The 21,212-nt window shown below is 41.6% G+C and overlaps 1 protein-coding gene across 1 annotated transcript; it reads left to right on the top strand.

The window, feature by feature from the left end:
• Positions 1-1,421: 1,421 nt before the first annotated feature.
• LOC311239255 (vitellogenin-like) lies at positions 1,422-20,787 on the top strand (the record flags this gene model as incomplete). The annotated part of the gene is made up of 32 exons (XM_084327562.1): positions 1,422-1,461; positions 1,770-1,924; positions 2,496-2,747; positions 3,271-3,417; positions 3,527-3,675; positions 3,764-3,914; positions 4,789-4,946; positions 5,743-5,908; positions 6,075-6,200; positions 6,369-6,587; positions 7,807-8,024; positions 8,753-8,850; positions 9,100-9,224; positions 11,708-11,809; positions 11,898-12,002; positions 12,125-12,308; positions 12,938-13,031; positions 13,139-13,324; positions 14,004-14,136; positions 14,265-14,493; positions 15,235-15,506; positions 15,611-15,655; positions 15,888-15,968; positions 16,059-16,265; positions 16,400-16,504; positions 18,091-18,214; positions 18,310-18,493; positions 18,827-18,921; positions 19,021-19,115; positions 19,214-19,379; positions 20,037-20,198; positions 20,675-20,787. The coding sequence occupies 32 exons, from the start codon at positions 1,422-1,424 to the stop codon at positions 20,785-20,787; spliced, it is 4,686 nt and encodes a 1,561-aa protein (XP_084183688.1).
• Between the last annotated feature and the right edge of the window lie 425 nt (positions 20,788-21,212).

Raw genomic sequence — 21,212 nt, 5'->3', positions numbered from 1 at the left:
ACGAAGACGTGATACTGGCCAGTTTGATCAGAATCTTACAGCCTGTTAACACTCAAACTGTGAGTCTCTAGTGGGCCTGTTAACACTCAAACTGTGGGTCTCTAGTGGGCCTGCTAACATTCAAACTGTGAGTCTCTAGTGGGCCTGTTAACACTCAAACTGTGGGTCTCTAGTGGGCCTGCTAACATTCAAACTGTGGGTCTCTAGTGGGCCTGCTAACATTCAAACTGTGGGTCTCTAGTGGGCCTGTTAACACTCAAACTGTGGGTCTCTAGTGGGCCTGTTAACACTCAAACTGTGAAATAACACAAGCCAGTAAATGTTTGCATCCAGCCCGTAATCAGAAATGGCGCCTTAAAAAACGCTTAGTTTTGGAATTCCGTCTACGTGTGATGTCACACGAAAGGCTCATTGCAATGTAATGCCTCGTGTTGCATGTGAAATACACAAACGTGCAAAATGGCGGCTTGCTCGTACATGTTCCATTTTCTCCCATTTTTATGGTAGAACTACTAGTAGTTTTCCTAAAATATGTTTTAGGCAACATTTCTTGTTAGGTTTGATTTGATATCACTGGATCTTGGGTCATATTTGATCTACAACGCCTAGTTTGACAGTTTGATCTGAATTCTGTTTGACGGTACAGGCTTGTACAGCGTTGCTATATATGTAAGATAATTATTGTATTTGTACGATAAAGGCAGCTAGCTCGTTACAGACATGCTTAGAGGACCCCAAATAGCTATTTAACTTGGACTACAATATGGGACCTTCAATATAACCATGTGTCATATCTTGATATAGTTTGTTTTTAGCTCTGATGAAAGAGAACCATAGAAGGAAATGTGATTTTAAGCATCAGTATGTACAGACTACTTAAAGCGACCTTGGGTCTTATGAAAGGCGCTATATAAAACGAAGTTATTATTATTATTATTATTATTATTATTATTATTATTATTATTATTATTATTATATTATTATTATTATTATTATTATTATTATTACTTTAATAATTATAAACTCTCTGAGGTCTTGAGCTGTTTTGTGATATTTTAGGTTTGCCTGGTCAACTTTTATAAAACTTTTGTAAAACTCCAACCATGTATTGTACAATGAAGTGATGTACATATTTATTTTCAGAACAACCTGGGCTATCAGAATATATGTGATTCAGTTTGGTCAGATCAAGGTATACATGCGTGATGGGGCAGGGTGGAGAGGGGGGGGGGGGGGTGATGGGGCAGGGTGCCCTGACCCGCCACAGCCAGGGTGCTCCCTCAGTGCTGCACTCAGCCAATCAGGTCACTCCTCATTGTTTGCACTTCACCTTTGCTATCGAGACATGAGTTAATATTTGGTGAGAGTGACAGTATAAATCAGACAGCCTGAGGCTCCTCTCCTCACATCCCACCCTGACCATGAGAGTGGCTGTCCTCGCCCTGACCATAGCCCTTGTGGGTAAGTATATATATATAAGCATATTCTATAAGTATATGCTGGTGTGTTTTTTCTTTTTTAAATAAAGGGTAGTATTTGTATATTTCTAATTATTATTATCTTAATATGAGCTGCAACATAATTCATAATAATGTTTTATTATCCTTGTATCCTCTTTCATAGCCGGCCAACAGGTTAACTTTGGTAAGTCAACCTTATATTACTATGATATCAGGCCGTTCACACATCTGCTTTAGAGTTATTTCAATTTATTTATGTACAGGGTAGAAATAGAAACATTGAGTAAAGTTTTTATGTTTGAATCCCAGCTCCTCAGTTCGCTGCTGGTCAGACCTATGTGTACCAGTATGAAGCCTGGCTGCTGGGGGGTCTGCCGGAGGATGGTCTGGCCAAAGCCGGAGTGAAAGTCTGGAGCATGGTTCACATCGCCGCTCTCAATGAACAGAACACCTACTTGCTGAAGGTAGGTTGCTAGGTTTTTAGTCAGTTTTTCCTTACTTTTGCATGGAGTATGTCTGGGAGTGTTGTATTTAATTATTTAACATTTTTACTTTGGATTTCATGGTGTTTTTAGTTTTGTCCTTGATTTATTGTGATGTTTCTTCTTGATTTGTTTAAAGAAGACGTGTCCGGCCCATGGGGACATTAACGTGTGTTGTCGGGCCTTACAAATACATTTGATTTGATTTGGTAAAGCAGTTTGGACAGCGGTCACGAGTCTCACTGCGTGTGGTTTACTAATCAATACCTGAAATGAAGAAAGAAAAACGACTAACCTTACTATTATGCACTTTGCTACTAAGCAATCGACTTTGCCTATAGTACTAGTACCTACTATGCTGATATGCACTCAAGACTGTAGCACTCAAGTTCAACACTGTTTGACGGACAATGTTACTGACCCTTAGCTGCCAGAGTTGTACCCTTGCTGCTGACCTGTTGTACATAACTTGTAAGTCACTTTGGATAAAGCAGCTAAATGACTAAATGTAAAATCCACTGAACCTAGAAAATTATCTCTTTTCTTCCTGTAGCTTGTGGACCCTGAGATCTCAGAGTACAGCGGCGTCTGGCCCAAGGATCCCTTCGTCAAAACCCCTCGGCTGACCGCAGCCCTGGCCGCTCAGCTGCTGACGCCCATCAAGTTTGAGTACATCAACAATGTTGTGGGCAAGGTCTACGCCCCGGCCGGCGTCTCTGCAACCGTGTTGAACGTCTTCAGAGGGATCCTGAACATCCTTCAGTTCAACATCAAGAAGACGCAGAACGTCTATGAATTGCAGGAGGTAAGGATCGCACACGTCGCTGATCTTTTGAAGGCCCTGTGAAATCAAAATAGATGTTTATGTTCTTTTATCACCTGTGTCTTGCACTGATTGTCATGTACGCCAGTATCTGTCTCAACAATGACAAAAAGGTTGTTTTGTAGGTATTCTTAATGGTATTTTAGAGTTTGTCATTTCTTGGAAGACGATTAAATAAATGTTGATGAGTCATCCTGCACACATGGGGCATATACTAATTTAGCATCCATTGAAATGCTTTTCATTGACATTTACAGCACATTGTAGCTTTCTATCTAATGTTAGCTAACATTACAGTAGCTTGCCAATGTTACTAGCGTCGTGTAACATCAGCTTGCTAGCTAATGGGTCGACCGTAACGTACATTCAGCACTATTGACTACTGGAAACGCCAATCAATATCCCTGACCCTCCCTAGCTTCCTGATCAAATAGCATTCTGCTAGCCATTTCATGGGTTAAGCCAGGTGTCAACTAAAATGCTTGGTTTTGTTTCGTTTATCTAGGCAGGAACTCAGGGTATGTGCAACACTCGCTACACAATAAGTGAGGATCCCAAGGCAGAGCGCATCCAGATTAGCAAGAGCAAGAATCTGAACCAGTGCCAGGAGAGGATCATGAGAGACGTGGGCATGGCTTACTTGGAGAAATGTGTTGAGTGTGAGAAGGTAAAATTCATTCCACGTTTATACTTCAGTGCAAAACATTCTATATTGGCAGCTTGATAGGTTAACTTAACAACCACGTCTGTTGTGTCTGCAGAACGGGAAGATGCTGACAGGCACGGCTAACTACGAGTACATCATAAAGCCAGCAGCTACCGGTGGTCTGATCCTGGAAGCTAGAGTGACTGAAATTCACCGGTTCTCTCCCGTGAAGGATGTCAACACAGCTGTCGAGATGCAGGCAAAGTATGTCGGAGAACTGGCGGTAAAGGATGACTATATCAAAGTGTTAATCTATACCATGTATTGATTTTTAATCTATTTCCTTTTACAGGCAAAGACTGACCTTCGTCAACATTAAAGCCGCCGTAGAGCCCGCAGCCGCGCTGGCGTACATTCACCGTGGATCTGTGCAGTTTGAGATGGCGCCTGAGATGCTCCGCACGCCCCTTCAACTCATCGCCATCACCAACGTAGCAGCACAGGTAGAGTGACTCATCCTGAGTGATATCTTTTTCAGGGATATCCTTTTATTTTCATTTAGTAGTAGTAGTAGTAGTAGTAGTAGTAGTAGTAGTAGTAGTAGTAGTAGTAGTAGTAGTAGTAGTAGTAGTAGTAGTAGTAGTAGTAGTAGTAGTAGTAGTAGTAGTAGTAGTAGTAGTAGTGGTAGTTTTGCACAATCATTCAACAATCTTTGATGTGCCAGTGACTGAAGCATAATGCTTATACATGCCTGTCCTATATTCTTAACAAAATTAAGACTCCAAAGCAGTATTAAACAATAAAAAAAAGGGTTATTCACATTTGTAATCTTCAAAAATAGCTATACAAACTATTTTCTTTAAAACCAAAAGTGAATGACTCATTCTTAAATGTATATTGGCAGCATTGTTCCACAAGTTAACCCCAACAATAGAAATACATCTCTTTTTAATCCCTTTCTTAATTTTTTGAAGAGTACGTTTAAACGTCTCTCAAATCATATTTTCTTTCATGTATTGAAAAAAAACCTTTGCACACCGCCTGGGAGTAACTTTGCTTTAGCTCTCTACATTATTTGCATAATTTTATAACAAACCAAATCATTCCATTTCATAACATGAGACTTTATAAACAGTGGATTTGTGTGGTCATAGTAACCAGCCTTATAAAGGCTCTGAATGGCCCGCTTTTGCAGTAAGACTATTGGATTTACAGTATTTTTAAATGTCAACCCCCATACTTATGTAAGTAAATATAAGTGGGAGGTAAATGATGTACAAGGCCTTATAGTTTAATATATCCTTACATGTATACAGGATTGCTACTTTTCCATTTCCATTGCATTACCTCCAGACACTCACCCTGTTCTCTTCTCAGGCCCTGGAGGTCCTGGATCACCTGGTCAGGTACAACGTGGCTGAGGTCCACCACGACGCCCCGCTGAAGTTTGTGGAGCTGGTCCATCTGCTGCGTGAGGCAACGAGGGACAACATCGAGGCCATCTGGGCTCAGCACAAGAACAGGTTCCAATACAGGTAGAAACACTCATCACACCTTTCTAAACGTCAGTCTTAATGGGGCTGTAAGTGGTATTTCTTTTGTTGAAATAAGTTAAATAGCACTGCATTCTGACAGCCATCACTGATATAGAGCGTCTGGTCAGTAACATCTCCCAGTCCCTCCACTCTGCAGAAAATAAATCTTCTGGTATCCCATCCCACTGTATCCAATCAGGAGAGAGAACTCTACATATTCTTAGTATATAGATATTAGATTTGATAGATTTGATATAGATATTCTTATCATATGCACTTATTTTAACAAAAACAATACCACTTACAGTACCGTTAGTTATCTAAGAGTTTTAGCAAAATTCCACAATACGTTTTATACCTGCCTACACTGCTTTCACTGTCTACAACTGCCCTACACTGTAATCACAACTACCTACCTCAAACTATAGTCTACCCATATAACTCTGTATGATATACAATAATGCTGTATATCATATACATATATTTATATTTACCGTACATATATTTATCCTCATATGTCTGTATATACCTGCATATAATAATTGTATATGTACATATCCCTTACCTACTCTTAGTTATACCGCTGGCCAGTATCACTACCAGAGTGTCTTTATACCTGTATCACTGTACATAATAATACTATATCACTGTACATACAGCTGATTAGCACTATTACTCAGTAGTACTAATTTATACATTTTGTATCCAGTTGACGATACATTTTAATCTAATCTAATCTAGTTCACAGCAAGCAGATATGTTAAGAGTACGGCTCCCTTCTCCTCCTCATGTTCAGACGCTGGATCCTGGAGGCGCTCCCTGCTGTCGGTTCTCCCCTCGCTCTGAGGTTCATCAAGGAGAAGTTCATTGCAGAGGAGATCACCATCCATGAAGCCGTCCCCATCCTGCTGGCCTGTGTGCACATGGTGATACCAGACGTGGAGACCCTCGCGATCGCTGAGGTTGGTAACACTATGATGGCTCTTAAACAATCTATTGCATCTCAGAATCTTGAAAATAATATATATATTTATATTTATATTTATATTTATATTTATATTATTTACACATGTATATATATACAGTATATGTTTTTTTATTGTATAATTCTTCTCCAAAAACCAACAGGAGCTGATTAAACACCCCAGCATCCAGAGACTTCCTGTCCTGCGTGACGTTGCTATGCTCGGTTACGGTACCCTGGTGGCCAAGTTCTGCGCTAACAAACCCACCTGCTCCGCTGACCTGGTGAAGGTAAGGAGATCAGGTCACAGTATCCTCCGTGATTTATATATATATATATGTATATATAATATATATCACACGTCTGGGTGAAGTGATTTGTATATATATATATAATATAATATATATATCACACGTCTGGGTAAAGGAACATTCTGACGGATCCTCAAACCTCCTCAGGAATTCCACAACCTCGCAGCAGAAGCCGCCGCGAAGGGAGACATGGAGAAGCTCACCATGCTCCTGAAGGTGCTCGGTAACGCCGGCCACCCTGCCAGTATTAAGACCATCACCAAGCTTCTGCCAGGGATGGGAGCCGCCGCAGCCAACCTGCCCCTGAGAGTCCACGCTGACGCCGTCCTGGCGCTGAGGAACATTGCCAAGAAGGAACCTAAGATGGTAGGAACTCAAGTGTATTCATCTTTTTGGTATTTATCCTTTATTTAACCAGGGAGGTCAATTAAGAACAAATTCATATTTACTTTACAATGTCGGCCTGGCGAGAGGACAACAATTATTTAATAAAATAGAAAAGAGACAGACAGACACAGATATCACGAGAGATTAATCAAAACACACATCAAACATAATACAATTACAAGGTATATGTAAGACATGAAGCAGAACAGACAGATTACAGTTAAAAGGCTGGGTGACAGTGGCAGGTGTGTGTAAACAACTCTGTGATAGAGTCCAAGTAGTGAGGGGGATCAAGTCCAAGTGTTTTGCATCTCGTTCCAACTATTGGGAGCAGCAAAGTGGAAGGAGGATTGACCAAAGGAAGTGTTAACATGAGGAACATCTAGTGAGATATGGTGAGCAGCTCTGGTGTTATAGGGAGTAGATGACAATTTCAGTGTGTCAGACCGAGGGAGGTTTTGTAAATGAGTAAGCCAATGAATTTCTCGTCGAGAGTGTAATGATGGCCAATTTACAGACGTGTACAAGTCACAGTGATGTGTTGAAAGTAATCAGAAAGTCAGATGGGAATATATATCACAAGCAGCTTTGTAACAACGTTGTTCTTGTCAAAGTCAAGTCTAGTCACTGTGAGCATCTGAACATGACACTATTCATATTTTCTTGCACAATACATATTCAAATGTAATATATATTTTTCTACAATCCTGCATAATTGTACAGCCCTGTCATATATGTTATGCTATTGTATTTGTATTCTAATTTAGTTTATATATTCCATTTTATTGTATTGTTAACTGTTGACACCAAATGACACAACACACATTCCTTGTACATGCAAAGACCTTTCTGCTCTGCTTCTGACTCTAGGTCCAGGAATAAAGACTGTTCTGCTCTGCTTCTGACTCTAGGTCCAGGAATAAAGACCTTTCTGCTCTGCTTCTGACTCTAAGTCCAGGAATAAAGACCTTTCTGCTCTGCTTCTGACTCTAGGTCCAGGAATAAAGACTGTTCTGCTCTGCTTCTAACTCTAGGTCCAGGAATAAAGACTGTTCTGCTCTGCTTCTGACTCTAGGTCCAGGAATAAAGACTGTTCTGATCTGCTTCTGATTCTAGGTCCAGGAATAAAAACCTTTCTGCTCTGCTTCTGACTCTAGGTCCAGGAATAAATACCTTTCTGCTCTGCTTCTGATTCTAGGTCCAGGAGTTGGCCCTTGCCCTGTTCAAGGAGCAGACCGCTCACCCTGAGGTGCGCATGCTGGCGTGCATTGTGCTGTTCGAGACCAGGCCAGCCATGGGCCTGGTGATGGCACTGGCTGATGCCCTGAACGCAGAGAAGAACCTGCAGGTGGCAAGCTTCGCTTATTCTCACATGAAGGCTCTGACCAGGAGCACTGCTCCCGACTTCGCCGCAGTGTAAGTGCCGTTTCGTCTTAAAGGTCCTGCGGTGCATTTTGTTGGTTCAAATAAGTGTTACAGTAAATACATCCCGGCAGCCGTCACTATAGAGTGTCTCCCAGTCCCTCCGCTCTGCAGTAAACAGGAAGTACATTTCCTGGTATCCCTTCCCACTTTATCCAATCAGGAGAGAGAACCCTAGATAGATTTTCTTGTTTTTTACTTATTTCAAGAAATCTTGCCAAGCCAAATTTGCTGGCAGATTAATTTAATAGTTTCAAGCATATTTGTTTTTATTTCTTATTCTTGTCAGACAATCTTTGCAGTGTGGAGTTATCTCTCCTGATTGGATAAAGTGGGAAGAAAGTGTCAGAAAGTGTATTTTGTGTTTTGTATTTTGTTTACTGCAGAGCGGAGGGACTGGGAGACCCATGTTACTGACCAGACACTCTATATCAGTGATGGCTGTCAGAATATAGAGCTATTATTTTAACATGTAGACCACTTATTTTAACAAACGTAAAATACCACTTACCGCACCTTTAATGTAATTAGATTTTACTTCATGCATATAATATCATACTGTATAATATCATAATGTATAATATACTGTATAATATCATAATGTATAATATACTGTATAATATCATACTGTATAATATCATAATGTATAATATACTGTATAATATCATAATCTATAATATCATACTGTATAATATCATAACATATCATTTTTTTTATCACAGTGCCGCCGCTTGCAATGTTGCCATCACCCGCCTGAGTCCCAAGATGGACCGCCTGAGCTTCCGCTACAGCAGAGCCATCTACCTCGACAGATATTACAGTGAGATATTATGGAACGCCAAAGGGTTCACATTTACGCCTAAATTCTTCACCCGTCACACGTCAAAATGTACAATTAACGCTGTTAAATGAACGCCACCAGGCATTCAATGAACACGTGGTGCCATCTGGCATATTAAGCGCCTGACAACGTTCAATGAATAAGATCCAAGAATCCATAAGATATTAGTTTGCGTCTATCAACACCTTTCTTGTGTAGTGCATCACTAACGGTTCCCCCGCGCTGCAGGTCCCCTGATGGCTGGTGCCGCTGCCAGTGCGTTCTACATCAACGAAGCGAGCAGCATTCTGCCCCGCGCCATCGTGGCCAAGGCTCGCATCTACCTGGCAGGAGCCGCTGCTGACGCCATTGAGGTGAGAATAGACACGTCTTATTATCTATTACTGTAGATTCAAGAGTCAACATGCAGGATCCGCCTAAAAATACATACCTAAGTAAATGGAAGATTGCTCCACTTCTCCAAGGTCCATTTGCATGTTCTTGGTATCTAGGGACATCTATGGATCTCAGGGAATGTATTCCCAGTGTCAGAAATATTGTGTCTGTTACTAGGCTTGAGTAAATTGTAATGAACCAAAGGAGAATATCAATTCTATTCTTTATTATTAAAATCTTTGACGGTGAATAACACCATGCTAAAAATGACCAGACATGAAAAACTGCCACTGAGCTACTTCAGCACCTTCTTGAGAACAAAAAAAAATCTAAGCAAATTAATAAAGGGAAGATGATTAAACAGAAGGCTTTGTAGTACAGAATTCTGCCATCCGGACACATACAATTTGAAATATGATTATAATATAGAATATCAGGCCTACAGTATAAATTACCTTATTGTGGTCAAGTCGCACATCTATGGATCGGGCCAAATCTCCCCTTTCCAATGGCAGAGTTCAATCTGGATTTAGTATCACCAGGCGTGCAGAAAAAAACGTGAATGAAATCTACTGTAAGTACAGTTACAGCCATTTTTCATCAGATTGCAAAGTTTTTTGCTAGATGTTCACAGAAAGGTAGAAAACTAACTGCGTTCTAATTTATGCCAATAACGTTCAGGTTTGTGGCAGATAATCCCAAAAAATTTGATAAATAAAAAAGTCAATCCACAAGTCATATGATTGACAGGAGCTGGCTTGAGCTGGGTAGTGTAATTTTTCGAAATTCCAACACCCATCGAAAGCCCTGGGTCGCCTCTCCTCATATGACTACAAACAAAATGGCGGCACGCATTTCCTAGCATCGATATTCGCTAGTTTCTGAATAGATTTCCAAAACTCATATTTCACTAATAACACTTTAACCTATTGGTAAACAAACTTATTGCTGAAAATATACACCTGACTGCTGTCTTGACAGGGTTAGGGTCTTTACTCTTGGCTACATTTGGAAGAAGAAAACGCAACATTAATTCATACAGTCTGTAGAGATGGATTTATGGCGTGATGTCATTTGCGGTCCACCACCGGACCACTCAGGCTTAAGAGGTTAAAGAGGCAGTTACACCGTATGATGGAAATCTGACTTTGCTATTCTCCCCTTCACACAAGATAATCCCAGAACATTTTGACTTAAACTAGAATAAAAAATTTGAGAAAAACTGTAATGCTAAAATAAAGTGTAAAATAAAATCTTTAAAAAGTTGAAAATAATTTTATTTTATACTACTTTCTGCACTTTATGCATTGCTTTTATTTTGTCAGAAACCTGCTAATAGTGTTATAGATTTTAATCAGATCAGAAATCTATCAGAATCAATAAGTATGGAAAGGCGAAAGTGCGCTTTTCATGAAATATTTAAGCATTACATCATGCAACGGAGTGTGTTATACGCATTAGATCATGCCTAGGGGTAGTTGTTAGGCCCGACGTGCAGCGGAGTGTCGTTAGACCCCCCTAGGCGTGATCTAATGACACACAACTTCAAGTGATGTAATGCTTTTATATAATGGCCGAATTCACCCAACCTTATTGCTATACAATAAACAGAGTAATTGAAGCATAATGGAGATTTATTCACAAAACCATCCACAGAAAAAGTAGGTAAATTTTTTTTTAAGTTGTCTCCGTGTCTAGAAGCAGAGGGAGGTGCTACAAAGCCAATTACATAATCCAACATATGTGTAAACAACTAACATATTCCAGTTGACTGTATCTTTTTTTAATTATTCGTTACGAATATATCCATACTTCCATTGTGTCCGGAACATCCAGTGAAATCGCTTCGTGTGACAGTGTCCTTTTGAAGCAGAGGGAGGTGCTACAAAGCATGCCATCTAACAACAAACTTCATATAAATCCAGCAATTTATTATTGTTTTGTCAATGGGTCATGACAAACCAATTACATAATCCAACATATGTGTAAACAACTAACATATTCCAGTTGACTGTATCTTTTTTTAATTATTCTTTACGAATATATCCATACTTCCATTGTGTCCGGGACATCCAGTGAATTCGCTTCGTGTGACTGCCATTTAGTTTTATTTTTTAAGTCCGTGATTTTTCTTTTGTTTCACAATGGGTCATGACAAACCAATTACATAATCCAACATATGTGTAACGAACTAACATATTCCAGTTGACTGTATCTTTTTTGGAGGATTCGTTCAAAATATATTCATACTTCCATTTGTCTATCTATGGCGGATTCATTCAGTCTCATTAAAAAAGGAATGTGTTATACGAAATAACAACGTCTAACTTGACTGTTTCAGCCAATCAGAATCAAGAAATTTGCATGCCATTGTATAAATTAAAACATTGTCTTATAGATTTCAATGACATTATTATTATTATTATTATTATTATTATTGATCATGTTTGTCGCTCCTCAGGTTGGGATCAGAACTGAGGGACTGCAGGAGGCTCTTCTGAAGATCCCCAACGCCGCTGAGAACGCCGACAGGATCACCAAGATGAAGCGTGCCATTCAGGCTGTATGTTTCTGTCGGAGAGAGTTAGAAAAGTCGTGTTTTAAACGTGACGGAGACCCGGCGGCCTTACACCTGTCTTCTGTCCCCACAGCTGACCGACTGGAGGGCGTCCCCCAGCAGAAAGCCCCTGGCCTCCATGTACGTCAAGCTGTTCGGACAGGAAGTGGCCTTCGCCAACATCGACCAGGCAATTGCGGTATGTAACCTCAACACAAGAACAGCTTCTACCCCTCTGCAGAGGGTCTCGTCAACAAGGCTCAGGACCCCCACTGACCCCCCCCCCCCCCCCCCCCCCCCCCCCCACTGATTTTTCAACAGATTGCCACGGGACCCCTTCGTGAATATGGCATGGCTGCGTTCAGGGCCCTGGTGGCCGGTGTCAAAACCCAGTACGTCATGCCCATGCTGGTGTCTGAGGTGCGCCGCATCCTGCCCACAGCCGTCGGTCTGCCCATGGAGTTCAGTCTGTACTCCGCCGCCGTGGCAACTGCTTCTCTCGAAGGTACGTGTGTTCCAAACCTTTCACCACTACCGCTTCTCTCGAAGGTATACGTGTGTTCCAAACCTTTCACCACTACCGCTTCTCTCGAAGGTACGTGTGTTCCAAACCTTTCACCACTACCGCTTCTCTCGAAGGTACGTGTGTTCCAAACCTTTCACCACTACCGCTTCTCTCGAAGGTACGCCTGTTCCAAACCTTTCACCAAGGGGCAAGTCATCCAAGGCATCCGTTAGGATCCACTGAAAACCATATTTTTTTGTATATTGTATATTTTGTATTAACATTTTTGCATTTAGTCATTTAGCTGACGCTTGTATCCAAAGCGACTTTGTTCAGTGCGACAGGTCAGCAGGAAGGGAAACTCTTACAGCTGAGTAACAATGTTCATCAAACAGTGTTGAAACTTGGGTGCTGCGGTGTGCATAGTAGTAAAGTACATTAGCATAGTAGGTACTAGGTAGTAATATAGGCAAGGAAGATTATTACACTATTGTATAGTGTTTGATCTTTATTCTTTAACTTGTTACTGTATGAAGCACAATCTCAGGAGGGTCATACAGAACCAAGCATTTCACTGTAATGTACATTATATGTGACAATGTAAACTAAACTTGAACTTGTGTTCATAGTGAGGGCCACCATGACGCCTCCCATGCCCGAGGCTTTCGACATCAGACATCTGCTGAAAGCCGACGTGAGGCTGGAGGCCACTATTGCGCCGAGGTAGAGTTCACATCACACCTCCCTGTCTGGAGAAATACCTTGTAATCCTTTATCATCATTCATATTAAGTGTCTTTGAACTGAAAAGCGATCACCCCTCTCCTCCAGCATCGCTGTCCACACATTCGCAGTGATGGGAGTGAACACGGAGTTCATTCAGGCTGCTGTGATGGCAAGAGCCAAGGTCAACAGCATTCTCCCCGCAAAGATGGCCGCCAGAATTGACATCGCCGAAGGCAACTTCAAGTTTGAGTTTTTGCCTGTACCTGCTCCTGCTCATGTTGCAAAAGCAAGGTAAAAGATAACTATGACCCTATACACGGCTCTACACTGTAATCATAGTAATCACAACTACCTATAATACTATAGTCTATATAACTCTGTATGATAGCATGTACAATAGTGCTGTATATACCAGATATATACATTTATATATTTTATATTTATTTGTATATTATATATCCATATCTGTCTGAATATAACCGCATATAATATATACCTACTTATACACCTGCATATAACCCATATAGCTCTGTATGATAACATGTACAATAAGGATGTATATACCGTACATATATATTTATTCTTATATACCGAATATATCTCTATCCACATCTGTCTGTATACATACCTGCATATAATCCTTTTTACATATCTGTAGATACTATATCTATATCTGTACATAACCCTTACATTATGAATACATTATGTACATTATGAATATTACTATGTACTTCTGATTAGTACTACACTCAATAGTACTAATTTATATATGTTATACCCAGTTTAATCACCTGTACATTGTATATTATTATTGCACTTTACTGTTACATTTGCACTCTGGTTGGATGCCAAACCTATTTTCATTGTACTGTACTTGTGCTGTATGATGACAATACATTTGAATATAATATAATATAATCTAATCTAATACAATTTGAGTGATCAACATGTCTATTATTTCCTTCAACAGCTTTGAAACATTCGCTGTAGCAAGGAATATAGCGGATGCAGCAGAAAGAATCACGCCTATCCCTGCCAGACCCGCTGCGTTCATGTCAGCCGTGGCCGCGTCCAGGCAGGCCTCCGCAGTCGCCGGCAGTGCGGTAGGTTGCTTTGATCTTTCCAGAGAACAGTTATTGAAGAAGTTATTGAAGGTAACTTCGACGGAACGACTAGTACGTTGTAAAAAAAAATAACCCCGACCTTCACTCCCTTTCCTTTTCAATTCCAGTCCATGTCTTCTGAGATCATCTACCCCGAGGAGGCGGCCCACATGAAGCCCGTCATCGGGGCCCCGGCAGCTCCCATCAGTGGGTCCTTCTGCGCTCAGGCCCTCGGCCTCCGGGCGTGCCTGGAGCTCTCCTCCGAGAACGCAGCCTTCCTCAGAGACGACCGGCTGCTCAACTACGTGATCGGAAGGCATTTCGCCAAAGCAGTGGTGACACCAGGCAAGTACACAAGTACACAAGAACACAAGTACACAGATACACAAGTACATGAGTACACAAGAACACAAGTACACAAGTACATGAGTACACAAGAACACAAGTACACAAGAACACAAGTACATGAGTACACAAGAACATGAGTACACAAGAACACAAGTACACAAGTACATGAGTACACAAGAACACAAGAACACAAGTACACAAGAACACAAGTGCACAAGAACACAAGTACACAACAACACAACAACACAAGTACACAAGAACACAAGTACAAAGAAGAACACAATAACACACAAACACAAGTATGCAAGAACACAAGTACAAAGAACACAAGAACACAAGTACACAAGCACACAAGAACACAAGAACACAGGTACACAAGCACACGAGTACACAATAACACAAGTACACAAGGACACAAGTACACAAGCACACAAGTACACAAGAACACAAGTACACAAGTACACAAGGACACAAGTACACAAGCACACAGGTACACAAGCACACAAGTACACAAGTACACAAGAACACAAGTACACAAGAACACAAGAACACAATAACACAACAACAAAACAACAAAAGAACACAAGAACACAAGTACACAAGAACACAAGTACACAAGTACACAAGTACAAAAGAACACAAGTACACAAGTACACAAGTACACAAGAACACAAGCACACAAGAACACAATCATCTGAATTTGAACTGCAATAAAACACACAACTGTTGCATCCTCATGTCTGTTTGCAGCGGAAGGCGAGGTCGTGGAGAGGCTGGAGATGGAGATTCAGATCGGAGCGAAGGCCGCACAGAAGATCATCAGACAGATCAACATGAGCGAAGAGGAAGTCGTGGAGGCGATGCCGGCCCTGAAGAAGCTGAAGAAGATCCTGGTTCCCGGGCTGAAGGCCAGCTCCAGCAGCTCTCGCTCCAGCTCCAGCAGAGGCAGAAGCAGCAGCAGCTCCAGCAGGTCCCTGTCCTCCTCCTCCAGTGCCAGGGCCTCCAGTTCTCGTCTCTCCAAGGTAAATGCTTCAGCAACTGCTACTCAACGTCGAATAGAAGAATCACAAGTTAATACATCAAACGAACGTGTGAAGTGATTTTGAAAAATCTTGTTTCCAAACAGGCTGAAGTTTTCATCCATAGATTCAAGAAGAACCACCAGAAGCAGGTAGGAGTCTGTGACTCAGATGATAGACACACAAGAACACAAGAACACAAGAACACAAGAACACAAGAACACAAGTACACAAGAACACAACAACACAACAACACAAGTACACAAGAACACAAGTACACAAGAACACAAGTACACAAGAACACAAGTACACAAGAACACAAGAAACATGCCTAGCAGATGCAGCAGATATCTTTCCTCTAAACTCCTTGGTTTTGCTTCACAGACTGCCGCCTCACAAGCCTCCCAGGCCAGAGTCTCCAGAAGCAAGAGCAGCGCTGCCAGTTTTGAAGCCATCTACCAGCAGGTGGAGCTTCTTCTCTCCTTCCGAGTTCAAGGGTCAACTATTCAGTATGAGCTTGTGGGTTGAATTTAAACATTGTTTTTTTCCACTTAGACCAAAATCGTGGGCAACGCCGCCGCTCCCATCATGACTATCATCATGCGCGCCGTGAGAGCGGATCGAAGGTTGGTGGGATATCAGATCACCGCCTTCCTGGACAAGCCCACAGCCAGTATGCAGATCGCTGCCGCCTATCTGGACGCGGCTGAGAAATGGAGGATCTGTGCCCAAGCCGCTGTGCTCAGCGTGCACAAAGTTTCCGTAAGATACTATCTTCTGCACGAGTAAACGCTAACTTCAGAAGCGTCGACGCATCAATGCAATATTCCTACGGATGGATGTGTTTTATACAAGCTTGACCAATAGCTTAGTAAACCACTCCTTTTCCCTCATAGGCCAAGTTCGCCTGGGGAGCGGAATGCAGAGAATACGACGCCATGATCACGGCCGAGACGGGTCTGATGGGAGCGGATCCCGCAGCGCGCCTCAGAGCCTCTTGGGTTAGACTGCCCAGAGTGCCCTACGCAGCCATGTATGAGCTCTCCTTTCTCCACAGTATTCCATGTCAAATATCGCAATAGAACACAATGTCTCATATATATATATATATATATATATATATTTATTTATTTATTTATTTCTTACCACTAGTGCAGCCAAGTACATTCCTGCAGCAGTGGCCATGGCTGGCCTGACTGCGGTGAAAGCCGAGAACAGTGAGAAGCAGTTTTCCATGACTCTGGTTGCAACATCTCCGAGGACCTTTGACTTCTTCATGAAGTCACCAAAGGTAGGGGAAACTTTTCCCTCTAATGCTGACTTTTTGTACAGATATAAGGAGTGTTTTTATGTGAGAACAAATTGGGGATATTTTTGGGAACAGGATATGGCAGAGGACAGATGACTTCATTAACCTTGATTTACCCGTTGAATGCCACCATCCACTTCAATGTTAGCGTTAAAAACGTCTAATCTATGTTTTAAATTATGGCTATGTGTCTAATCTGCCCGTCGCTTATCAAGGACTCGTTTGCAGTCGAAGCGGATTGTTTTTTTATAGGTTCATTTTCGTTTTATAGCATTTTGAAAAGCCCTCGTTTTCAAGGAAAATATAAAGATTCCATGATAAAAAACATTTACTGGAATATTCTAGAATACACAAAAACGTTGTCATTTTTCGGCCTATTGAATCGTTTTCAAATAAACGCTAGATTATTGATAGTATATGTGTACGTATGCACGCTATAGACGTGAGCTGAGGTCAGTCTAAGCGACTGACCTGCAGTTACACAGGGATAGACGATAGGGGGCACTTTTTTCCATTCTGAGCTCCTGTAGGGGCTGGTGTACCAACGGGAGAATCGGTTGATGAAATATGAATTCAGATCGCTAATAAAACAATAAAACGATATTTGTCGTCGTGGGCACTCAACAGGGGGGCTGATAAAACGAGATATGTCGTCCGTGGCACTGAAAGGGTTAACTGGGTCTTGTCGCCTATATTTTCATTGAAACGTTGGTGGCCGCTTAATATCCCACTCATGTTGGATAATATCATACAGTACATACATTTTAACGATTTGAAGCATTGATTCCAGGGGTTTTGACTATCTAAGTTTCAATCTGATCCAAATCCTCTCATTATCCCAGTGATTATTCCGCTGATAAACCAAAGATTTTTAAAATCTTCTAAAAAAGTTTGACGCCATGATGAGCTCATTACTGGACTCAAATGTTGCTACAATGCTCAGCCACTTTACTGCACACTCGTGCATCAATATCACGTGCAATTATTTTAGCTTGTCGAATGTGTACTTTTTAATTGTATTTACTTTACTTAGTTGTACTTGTTTTATTGCACATACCGCAGATTCATTCATTGTATATAAATACCTGCTTTTTTCCCCTGTAAATTATTGCCTTTTTATTCCTTTGTGCTGTGGAGCAAACGGAGAGTAAGAATTCCATTGTACTTGTTATCTGAATCTGAATCTGAAAAGGAACGGAGCCAAGAGATCCAGCTCCCTTCCAAGAGCCCTAATCCCATCACTAGTGTCTGATAGTAATCCTTTTCAACTCTTCACAGGAGACCCTGTACAAAAAGGCCATCCATATCCCCATCGCCGTGCCCATCAAGGAAGCCGGTCTGATTCCCTTCGATGACAGCATTGTAAACAAAATCCACTTCATGTTCACTAAGGCCACCGCAGGTAAAACCAGCTGTTGCTTTTGTTTTGTACTAAAAAAAATCAATTGGTGAAGGGCAACATAGGTGTTTAATGGTTTTATCACTTGTCGTTCTCAGCTCAGTGCAGCATGGAGAGAGACATGCTGACCACATTCAACAACAGGAAGTACAAGAACGAGATGCCGCTCTCTTGCTACCAGGTGTTGGCTCAGGACTGCACCCCAGAACTGAAGTTCATGGTTCTGCTGAAGAAGGACCTCACAGTTGAACGGAACCACATTAACGTGAAAATTGCTGACATGTAAGTTTACTAGTTCAAGGAGAGGGCTTGAGATTAGGGTTAATAATCGCATATTACTCATAATCATTTCACACAATTCTGCACAATCTAAATGAATGATAACCACATATAAACACAAATAAAAATGAGATCTTCAATATTGATGTATTATCATGCAGTTCAACAGCAATTGGATTATTTATCTTGTGATTTTGCATACATGAACAGATATTGTTAGGATATCCTAATTCCAGATGATTAGCTTGATGTGAACTTCTTCTATATCGCCCAGCCCTACTTGAAATCATACTGGCACATTACCACATAATAAATAAAAACTTTTGCCATTTTTAGTGATATTGACCTGTACCCCATGGGCAATGAGATTCTGGCGAAGGTTAATGGTTTGATCATTCCCGCTGCTAACCTGCCATACCAGCATCCATCAGGTAAGCTGCAATTTTGGTGCAAAATCTAAAAATGTCTGTCACTCATTATGAAAGGTTAAGTGATCTCTTCATTAACGTGTTCAATGGCTACGTCTTCAGGTACAATTCAGATCAAGCAGAAGGGCCAGGGCCTCGCTCTCTATGCACCCAGCCACGGCCTCCACGAAGTCTACTTCGATGCCGCCGCATGGAAGGTGAATGACCATCAATTCGCAGTCATCTTAAATTTGTCCCGAAAATTGGTTTTCAAAAGAATGAACTTGAACGCTCTGTTGTTGGATTTGCTCGTCAGGTTAAAGTTGCGGACTGGATGAAGGGACAGACTTGTGGACTCTGTGGAAAGGCTGACGGCGAGGTCAGACAGGAGTACCGCACACCTAACGGACGCGTGACCAAGAACGCTGTCAGCTATGCGCATTCCTGGGTCCTGGCCTCTCAGAGCTGCCGCGACACCACCGGTAAGACGCTCCTCTGCATGTTGTCCTCCTGGAAGCTCCTCTGCATGTTGTCTTCCTGGAAGCTGTGTCTCTGCATGTTGTCTTCCTGGAAGCTGTGTCTCTGCATGTTGTCTTCCTGGAAGCTTCTCTGCATGTTGTCCTCCTGGAAGCTGTGCAGGGGACGGAGAAAGCAACCAGGACACTTTACCAAGAAAAGGCTTTTTAAGAATCACGCCGCCACCTTACACATTAATCTTAATAATAGTAATACCTTTATCTATATAGCTCCTTTCATACATGGATTGCAGCTCAAAGTGCTTCACAGCAAATAGCATAAAATTAACATAGGCATAAAATTAGAATACAGTTGACAGAATAAAAGCTATGTATAAAGTGTAGACATAAGAATAGGTATAAAAAGACAATAAAAGTAGTGCAATGTAGAAAGTGCAGACATAAGAATAAAATAAGTACAATGTTGCTCGAAGGCATGTGAACCCGCCCAGGAACAGCCAGTCCCCCAAACACCCCACACATCAATCCCCACCACATCCCCATCCAAGACACATCCCGTGATAAAGCACGTCATGACCGAAGGAAAACACAAACAGCCAGAACACTACTAAAAACTACGGTTTTAGGTTTTCCATGTTTCACATCCGTGCCTCTCCGTTCCAGAATGTTACATGAAGCTGGAGTCTGTGAAGCTGGAGAAGCAGATTGTCGTCCATGGCGTGGCCTCCAAGTGCTACTCGGTGGAGCCCGTGCTGCGCTGCCTGCCCGGCTGCATGGCCGTGAGGACCACCCCTGTCACCGTCGGTTTCCACTGCCTGCCGGCTGGTGAGTCTGACACAGAGAGCGGTAGATTTGTGACCGAGCCCAGCGGTTCGTGGCACAAGTCTCCCCCTCTGTCATTTTTCAGAATTTCTTACAGATTATGAAAGTACAGAATGTACAGCTTTCAAATGATGTGTCATACATTGAAAATATCTGAAGAAGATGTGCTTATTTTAATCTAGTTAAACCTCAAGTCTCAGAGCAGAGAAAAACAGAGAAGTTTGGCTGCATTTTTAACACCTTGGCAGTCAGGTACTAGGTGTCACAAGAAAGTTTATATAGTTATTATAGTAAATAGCTGTTACAGTTACAGTTAGCTGTTAGCTGTTACAGTAAATATGTTCTTAAACATTCAAACTGTGATAATATGGAAACGTCCAGATATGAATCTCTTACCGCTGGGCCCTGTCACATTTAACGGTCGGTGAGACATTATCACATCTCCGCTTGCCGCTGTTAAATTTTCATTTCATTTTCAGATTCTCCCCTGAATCACGCTGCGGGTCTGACCAACATCTACGAGAAGAGCATTGACCTGAGGGAGACCACCGATGCCCACGTGGCCTGCAGGTGCACTGCTCAGTGCGCTTAGAGATCCCGCGCCGGGTGCGGTCGCTGCTACTACATCGACATCATGTAAAGAAGAACGCTGTTTGAAGATGATCGTTCAAACTGTAAATTAAAGTATGCTTACTAAAGAATCCAGTTCTCTGTGGTTATACTTTTCTTTATTCTCTTCATGTTTAAAGCAGTGGTCAAACCTGAGGCTACATTCACACTGCAAGCCTTAACTCAATGGACGCCACGCAGTTGAGCATCATTTGTACTTACCACGCCAAGCTCTAAGACAGTGTTTCTCAACTGGTGGGTCGCGGATGTGTAAAAAAAGAAAGAAAAAAAAAGTTTAAAAAAAAATATATAGGATATTTTTTTGTATACAATTTTTTTTTGCACTACCTATCTTTGTGAGAGTGGCTTCTCAGCTCTGGTCCAGCTGAAGACAAAGCAGAGGAACAA

This window comes from Notolepis coatsorum (genome assembly GCF_963971535.1).
Source record: "Notolepis coatsorum genome assembly, chromosome: 13".
In the NCBI taxonomy this organism is placed as follows: Eukaryota; Metazoa; Chordata; class Actinopteri; order Aulopiformes; family Paralepididae; genus Notolepis; species Notolepis coatsorum.
Note: the sequence above shows the minus strand (reverse complement) of the source record. Positions and strands in the feature narration are given on the sequence as shown.